This window comes from Mus caroli, unplaced genomic scaffold (genome assembly GCF_978045245.1).
Source record: "Mus caroli unplaced genomic scaffold, Mus_caroli_1 scaffold_9, whole genome shotgun sequence".
NCBI classification, from domain to species: domain Eukaryota; kingdom Metazoa; phylum Chordata; class Mammalia; order Rodentia; family Muridae; genus Mus; species Mus caroli.
The window spans coordinates 17496536-17505236 of record NW_028227264.1 but is presented as its reverse complement, the minus strand read 5'-3'; the positions used below and the strand labels follow the sequence as shown (position 1 = coordinate 17505236).

The 8701-nt window shown below is 44.1% G+C and overlaps 1 protein-coding gene across 7 annotated transcripts in view; it reads right to left on the bottom strand.

The window, feature by feature from the left end:
• Window positions 1–4993: 4993 nt before the first annotated feature.
• The window catches only part of Map7 (microtubule associated protein 7), a 132071-nt gene continuing 128363 nt past the window's right edge, over window positions 4994–8701 (bottom strand). For all 7 annotated transcript variants that reach the window (XM_029482843.2, XM_021173685.3, XM_029482840.2 and 4 more), the window contains 2 exons: window positions 7475–7695; window positions 4994–5870 (listed from right to left, as the gene is read on the bottom strand). In XM_029482843.2, coding sequence (XP_029338703.1) covers window positions 5860–5870; window positions 7475–7695 — 232 coding nt within the window. In that variant the 3' untranslated portion in view covers window positions 4994–5859. The remainder of the gene's footprint in view (window positions 5871–7474; window positions 7696–8701) is intronic.

The following is an 8701-nucleotide window of genomic DNA, read 5'->3' as shown; positions in this document are numbered from 1 at the left end:
CCAGGAGGCAAGGGCAGGACATCAGGGCTCCACAAACTCTGTCTCAGAACCTCTCTCAGTTACTGTCCTCCCACCCCCACCCTCAGCCCCCCAAAGAGAAAGAAACAGGTTTTTAGCAGAGCTTAGTGTTATCCATGTGTTTTATATCTAGAGTTAGATGCCTTTTGGATTATATGGCTTAAGAGGCACAATAAAGGCTCTTGTTTTCCCTGATGAATGTTTTTAAATATCTCTCTTGTCGGGTTGCCATGCCTTTTCTGTTTTATTGTTATTTGCAGGCTGTCAGACACGCAGATCTCAGGCTGGAGAGTCACAGCTCAGAGTACACACACAGCCACACAAAGGCCCCGCCAGCTCAGCCTGTTTGCTTTGTTATGGCAACCCTGTCACTTCCATCTGGAGAGTGAGTAATGATGTCATTATCCACAGGGCCAGGACGGTGGGGAGTTGCATTGTCAGAGATGGAGGTAGGGAGAGGGGCCCCTCAGCATCCTGCACTCATCCTGCCTTTGACAAGGAAAGAACTGAAGAGCCTTATCTCTGTGATTTTAGGAAAGAATGCCCCAAGAGACATCAGCCTGCAGTAGTCCCTACTGGTGCTTAGTGAGGCCACAGATGGCTCTCACGGTCTGGTGCTTCTTTTAAGTCTTGGGGACAAAGTGTATCATGGTCTGGACGGAGATCTGCTGACTAGAGAGATGGACAGATCAGAGCTGTGGGAACCAGGCAGGGGCTCTGGAGGCTTGAAGATCTAATCCATGTCCAGAGGCCCTTTGAAGAGTAACTTGGTCCTATTAATGTTTATCCCAAGGGGCAGGCATAACTGGGGCTCACTTCAGGCACTCCAGGTAAATATGGTCTCTATTAGAGGCAGAACTAATCACTAATCACGGCTAAAACTTGGGTCAAAGTACCAGGTAAGGATCTTTATGTCACTTCAACACATCAGCCCTAGTGCTGGCCTTTCTCACTCTCTCTCACATACACACTACACACACATTCACACATCACCCACGTACAACACACACATTCACATACCACATACACAAACCACACACATACTGATACCTGCACATAATCACATACCACACAGAGACACTGACACACACACATACCACATATACATACACACTACATATGCACACTTATCACTCACATTCACATACCACACACTCACACACAGACAGACCCAGACACACACGCGCACACACACAGAGGCTGACTTTAAGGATCCCTTGGGATGCTTGCTCAGTCATCCTTCACACCACACTAAATCAATGTTTCCAGAAAAGCAGTCGAGAAATGTGTCCCGCAGAATCCCAAGCCTGGCTTTTAGTTTGCCGATGTCCATCACTTAACTCCACCACTGTGGGGCATAGTTAATGCCCTGGACCCAGCTCTGACCTTCAGCACCCCTCTTCTCTGGCATTGTACTGGCTAGTTTTGTGTCAACTTGACACAGCTGGAGTTATCACAGGGAAAGGAGCTTCAGTTGAGGAAATGTCTCCATCAGATCCTACTGTAAGGCATTTTCTCAATTAGTGATCAAAGGGGAAAGACCCCTTGTGGGTGAGACCATCTCTGGGCTGGTAGTCTTGGTTCTGTAAGAGAGCAGGCTGAGCAAGCCAGGGGAAGCAAGCCAGTAAAGAACATCCCTCCATGGCCTCTGTATCAGCTCCTGCTTCCTGACCTGCTTGAGTTCCAGTCCTGACTTCCTTTGGTGATGAACAGCAGTATGGAATTGTAAGCTGAATAAACCCTTTCCTCCCCAACTTGCTTCTTGGTCATGATAAGACCGTTAAGACTGTTCTTCCAGAGGTCCTGAGTTTAAATCCCAGCGAGCACGAGGTGGCTCACAACCATCTGCAATGGGATCTGATGCTCTCTTCTGGCTTGTGGATATATATACATCAGACCACTCATATATTAAAAAAAAAAAAAAAAAAGAACCAAGCACCAATTAGATGAGCAAGTCTTTCAAAAGGGCTGGAGAGATGGCTCAGCAGTTAAGAGCACCGACTGCTCTTCTGAAGGTCCTGATTTCAAATCCCAGCAACCACACGGTGGCTCACAACCATCTGTAGTGAGATCTGACACTCTCTTCTGATGTATCTGAAGATAGTTACAGTGTACTTACATAACAATAAATAAATCTTTGGGCCAGAGCAAGTGGAGGTCCTGAGTTCAAACTGCAGCAACTACAGGGTGGCTCACAACCATCTGTAACTACAGTGTACTCATATACATAAATCTTTATTTTTAAGTCTTTCAAAATGTTGCATCAAGATATGTGAACTTACTGGCTATCTTTTTTTTTTTTTTTTGGTACAGAGTTTATTCAGGGCATGGGGAGGGGAGTTAAGAGAGTAGTAGAGGCAGAGAAAGGCAGAGCTAAGAAGAGAGTAGAGAAGTAGAGGCTGGCCATGACCACATAGAGAGAGGGGGAAAGGAATGGGGAGAGAGGGGGGAGAGAGCAGGAGCAAGAGAGCAAGGGAAGAAGCAGGAGTAAGAGAGTAAGAGGGGCTATTAAATTTACTATGCAATAGTGTGAGTTGTGGTGGCAGAGCCTGTAATAGCAGGCTTGGAAGCTGAGGCTGATTGCCATGAGTTCAGGACCAGCCTGAGCTAGACACTAAGACCATTTTAAAGAAATATATTTAAAAGTTGAAATTATAAACTTTGAATGTGAGCTGGGTGAGGTAACACACTGTACTGCCAGGCTCGGGAGGCTGAGGCAGGAGGACGATAGGTTTGAGGTGAGTCTGGGTTACAGTATGATACCCCATCTCAAACAACAGCACCCTCCCCCATTAAAATTTAAACACATGTAATTTAACTTTTATCTTGCCCTGAGAGTTCCTTATTGGTAGGAAATATCAAATTATCACCCATGTCAATATCGGTGTTGTTTAGTATAGGAATATTAGAGATTTTTCCTCTGAATGCAGTTTGAAGGTGAAGCAGTTGCCAAGAAAGATTTAAGAGTCAAAATGCTTTAAATGAAGTCTAAGAATCTAGCAGATCTGGTGAGCTAATGATTTAATTAGAAACTTACAACCCTCCTCCAACCTCCACTCAGGGTTAAGATGCTGTTGCCCACTCCAACCAGGGTACCTAACTCACTGAGTCTCCCAGTCAGCAGGTGGATGGATTCTGTACAGAGAGAGGACTTGAGCCAGCCCCCAGAGGCTCTGCTTGCTACTATGTATCCACGTGAGAAATTCAGTTTGTTTCCAGTAGTGGGGAAATCTTGCACACACGCAACTTGCCAGCAAGAACTTCCTTCAGCACACATTTATTGGGAGAGCTTGCTTGCAGAGGCGAAGTGACCCCAAGCCCAGAACTGGTGCTGCTTATATAGGCCTAGGAGAGGCATGTCTCACACCCGGATTGGTTGTGCTTGGGTTATGCTTTTCACCTCATTTGCATGCCTACATCTGATTGGTTAACTTTTCTCTCATCTGATTGGTTAATTTTGGTTAATTCTCAAAACCTAATCTTGGCAAAAGTACTTTACTGCCTATGTATGCGTGGTGGCCAGCGGAAGCCAGCGCCACCCTGCAATGGCACATGTGGCTTCCCACAGGGAAATGCCAGAGAAATATAAAGGTTTCCCTGCCTATGGTAGCTAGAGGCTCCTTTAGAAGTGAACCTTTGATTGGAGAATGACCAAACTAGCCTACACACTGTGCAGTGGTGTAGACCAGAATCTATTCTGTGCTGAGGGCCACATTTGATCCCCAACCACCTCACATAAACGTCGTACCCTACTGAAGGCTTCCTGGGGGTAAGTGACCACAGTCTTCAAGGGCTGAACAGAAAAGCAAGCCAGTCACTGTAGAGCCCAAACTCCCTGTCTGGCAATGTAGCGCTTAACAAACTGTAATGAAGCATCTACATCACCTTCAATTAAAACGGGATTATTTAGAAAGGTTCTAGTTGTTAATGAGCATAAATATCAGCTCCAACATATAAACACAAAAAGACAACCTAGCCAAAGTACAATGATGATTTTGAATTTTAAATAAATCCATTCCATATACAAGCATTCCCACATCCTTGGAAAACGGCACTGAAGTCACGTGGAGAGTAATCTGAAGCCTCAGAAATCAATCATGGGGCAGAGGTGTAGTTTAGAAGTGGAAAGATTAGTCTCATGACGGAAAGAGGCCCTCTGTGCAGACAGGATGTATGTGTGCCTGTGTGTATTTACCTGAAGGAAGTCAAACCACAGGATCCCTAAGGCAAAACTATGTCAAACATTTTATTTGTATTTTATGTTTGGTAGATTTAAATAAATAGAACAAGTTTGCTGAACAGATTTTTTTAATACAATATCTAGATGTATAAGGACAACCAAATAGGGAAACTCCACAAACTGATGTTTTAACAATGTTTTACAAACTGTTGATAAAGATTGTATGCTTGGATTTAAAAGAACCCCAATAGATGAATAAATAGTCTCATATTAAATCTTGTAGATTAACCAATTGCTCTTAGTATAAAACCAATACATCATAATGGGAGGGATACACCATTGCTCTTGGCGCTCCTGTCTCTGTCTCTCACTGGTCGTCTCATAAGTGGGAAAATAAAATTGAATTTATATTAGCAAATGAAAGTGCAAGTTTATACAGCAGGGCTGAGCAGCAGGAGTGAAGAATGATAAGACAGGAGAGGCTGACAGTCCCTATACACCAAGGACATCTACGTCAGTCCTTGTCCCCTAACGTCAACGTGACATCACTTATTTTTCATTGCTCTGAAACGAGCAGAACCAAATTCTTTGATCTAAAGGAATATTAAATATTTATTTCCCCCACATCATTTGTGATCACGTAAGGCAAAGGGAGAGGAGTCCCACCCTCACTGCGGGTGGCAGCAGCATACAACTTCAGAGCGCCTCACAAGGACATCCACGCTCCCATGGCGGCAGGCGGAGATGTCTGCTAGAGCATGTCTGCACCCAGCCTTGCTTTAATTTATCCAGCTGAAAAAAAAAGCTTTTATAAATATATCACTTAAGAGGACGGCTGAGCCAGGCGGGGTTGGTGCGCGTCTTCGATCTCGGCACTCAGGAAGCAGAGACTGAGTCTGACGTCAGTCTGGTCTGCAGAGCCAGTTCTAGGACAGCCAGGGCTACACAGAGAAACCCATTCTCCAAAAAGTAGGAAAACAAAAACAAAAACAGAAAACAAAGAGGACAGCAAATTATTTTCCTGCTGTAAAAAAAATGTTTTCACATTTTCAAACTTGCCAGTGTAGTTCTGTAAGAGGAGTCTCAGAAGGCTGTGGCAGCAGGGGTCTTGCAGGATGCCCGCGATGAGCTGTGTTTACGAGAGCCAGGTAACCTGGCTACCTTCTGCTTCTACAAACTGTTTTCACAGTAATATTTAAACAATCCGATTTGTTTAAATACCTTCCACTCACTCTGCCTGGAGGGCAAAGAGATACCCACTGTCAAGTGTTACATTGTAAAAGGTATTTTATTTTTGCTAATCTTATATACTGAAGTTTAAAAATGAAAAAAAGATCTGTGTGATAATCACGCCTTGCCAGTCCATTTCTTTTTATAATAAAATGCTCTTTTGTGTTTTTAAAGAACACAGAAAATATTGATTTACTAAGAAGGAACACACTGAAAAATGCCATCTCAGGGTACCAGATTAAGGAGCCATCTCTTTCTGTTGGCGAAAATGATCAGGAAAGCTACTGAGTCTGTTGTCTTTAGCTGGCTTTAATATGTCTTTTAAAAATGATGGTCAGGAACTCTTTAGAAAACCAGAGGGAGGAGCTGCTTTGAGCCTGAAATTCCATTCACTGTAGAAAATGTTTGCTTCGGTTCTTTGGAGGAAACGCTCATATAACTTCTACATGAGGAGACAGAAAAGAGAACAGGTTAATATGACCCAGCTAAAATTGAATACCATGGCAATATCTTATATTTATAAAAAAGACAAACCCACCATGCCTTTACAGATAGTATCATATGTAAGAGTAAGCTGCTGTGCTGTAGGAAGAACAGCTCAGTGGCAGAGCCCTTGCCTGGTCTGCACGAGGCTCTGGGTTAGTTTCCCCAGCACCACAAAACCACAACCAGACACACGTAAAACCAGGAGACTGGGTTGGGGTTCATAAGCTTTTTAAGGGCAGTACTAGGAAAAGTGCACACCCTTTCCACTCAGCTTAGGGAACATCACTGACTCAGAAATGCTATGCTTAGATAATTTAAATCCAGAGCCTCTAAGAAAACTACATTCATTTGTCCTGTATCCTTAGTGTTCAATGCTTAGGGCTCCAAACTTCAGTGGAGGACGAAGGAATGTTTATAAATAAATGGTCACCCAAAGGAACAGTGTGTCACTTAAGATGGGAGCCTACACTACTTCTTGGGGAAAGATGGTGGAAGGAAAAGGATGATTTAAAACTCAGGGAAGCAGAAGACCAGGTGGAAGTTTCTTCCTCCCTGCAGATATGGGATATGACAAGTCAGGAGGCAGCAGATGCCGTGGTTCCACCACCACAGCACTAAGCAGGCTGCTTTGAAGGCTTAGCAATCCCAAGGCCAGGCCACAGGGGCTGTATGATCACTTTTACAGCCTACAAGATGGATTTCACTAAGGGCAATAATAGCCCAGAGGAGAAAAAGAGACTGGTTCCTCAGGGGCCTCCTCCTAGCTAAAGTTGTTATGGCTTCACTGACAGTTTGACCATAGTCCTCTCCTGACTCCACTTCAGTGTCTGGAATTTGGCGGATCTCCTCCTAGGAAGAGGATGAGGAAACTGGTGACTGTGACCTGCTGGGGAGGGAGGCAGACAACCCCAGGCTTGCTGAGAGAGCGTGGGCGAGCTAGGCCTATCCCACTTATCCCTCACAGAGCTGGGATTGTGTCATGGAGCTGGCAATGACCACTCATTAGGAAAATTTGATATGGCTATTTTGGCTAGCTATTGTTCTTTTTGTATGAAGACTTCAGGTCAACTTGTCTTGAGGACTATGTGAGAGAGGCCCAGACAGGCTCAGCCATCATGAATATGGAGTAGAAGAACCTCAGAACTGCTATCCTATATGCACTTTGCATTTTTAAAAGACAGTAGAAACATGTGGACCAAGGTTACCAAACCCAAATGAGAGAAAAATGGCAAGAGAACCCTAGGCTGTCTGTAAGTACTGATGACCCACGGAAGAGGGACAAAGCCCAGCTTTATTTCCAGTGGAGCTAGTCCAGGAGTCTATTCCAACATGGAGCCCTCCTGGACCTTGTTGGATAAGGCTGCTGTGTGCTTGAGTCTGAATGGAGGCAGCCAGGGAGGGCCTACGAGTTGCCCAGAGCATCTCAAAATTCAACTTCCATGATCATGCACAGTCTTTTCTACAGTGGCTTCCTCATTCCCTCAAAGAACAAAACAACCATTCATCCTCTCTTGGGTATCAGCTCTGACCACCGAACAAAGCAGCTGACGACCAGCTCACCTGCGGTCTGCTGTGTCTGCACACCATCTACCTGAGGTAGGGGCCCAAGTGTCCCTTCATCATTAAAGGCCAAAATTGGTTTCAAAGGAATTTCTGGGTTCTCATTGGTGACATCTAATCTGGACGCTTTTGATCCAACAGGTAAGTTTATAACTTCTTCAAATTTTTCATTTTGTACGGACATTCCATTTTCATTTGGCTGTTTTTCCAAATCTGGAGAACTGGGGATGTGAAAGATCAAACATGGTATGAGTTAAAATTAAGTGTATTTTTGGAACAAACAATTATTTTAAAATAATTTTAAGGCTTTGAAATAAAACAGAAGCTTGGGGCCATAGAGATGGTTCAGAGGTGGAGACACTTGCTGCCCGATGATGCCAGCCCTGATACCCTGACATGCTCCCAGAATCTACACAAAAGTGAAAGGGGAGAACATTATAAGATTGTCTTATAGCCTCCACACATGTGTCCTCCAATACTAAGAATAAATAAAGATATCATGTCATTATTAGCAAATATGGATGGGGAGCTGAGAAAAATTTGCATCTTAGATTCAAGAAACTTATAACAGTTATCAAATAGGACAATTTGTTAGAACAGGTCATCACCAACAGAAACAGGTCATCATTAGCTCCTCAATGTTTAATTTTTTTTTTATTTTGAGACAGAGTATCTCTACATAGTCCTGGCTATCCTGGAACTTACTATGCAGACCAGAACTCACAGAAGCCACCTGCTTCTGTCTGGGGTGAAAGACATGTGCCAGCATGCCTGACTTTCAATTCTTAAAGAGAAATTAAATTACACTATTTGTGTGGGCATAGACATATACATGCCATGGTGTGCGAGAAGAGGTCAGAGGGCAACCGGAGGAGGAGTCAGTTTTCTCCTTCTAACACATGGGTCCTGAAGATGGAACTCAGGTCATCAGGATTGGTGACATTCACTTTTACCTACTGAGTCATTTCGCTGGTCCCACCTTTTTCAATTCTACGTGAGTCTGGGAATGGTGGCAGACACCTATAGTTCTAGGAGGCAGAGGCAGGCCTCTGCAAATGAGGCTAGTCTGGTCTATACAGTGAGTTACAGGTCAACCAGTGTGAGAACCTGATGCCCCTAAAACTCTCTATGCTTTTCGTGGGGAATCTGTTATGTGGAAAGAATATGGATGAGGAGAGGGCTTAGGGCGAGGATGCAACGGGCAGGGAGTGGTTCTCGTACATGGCT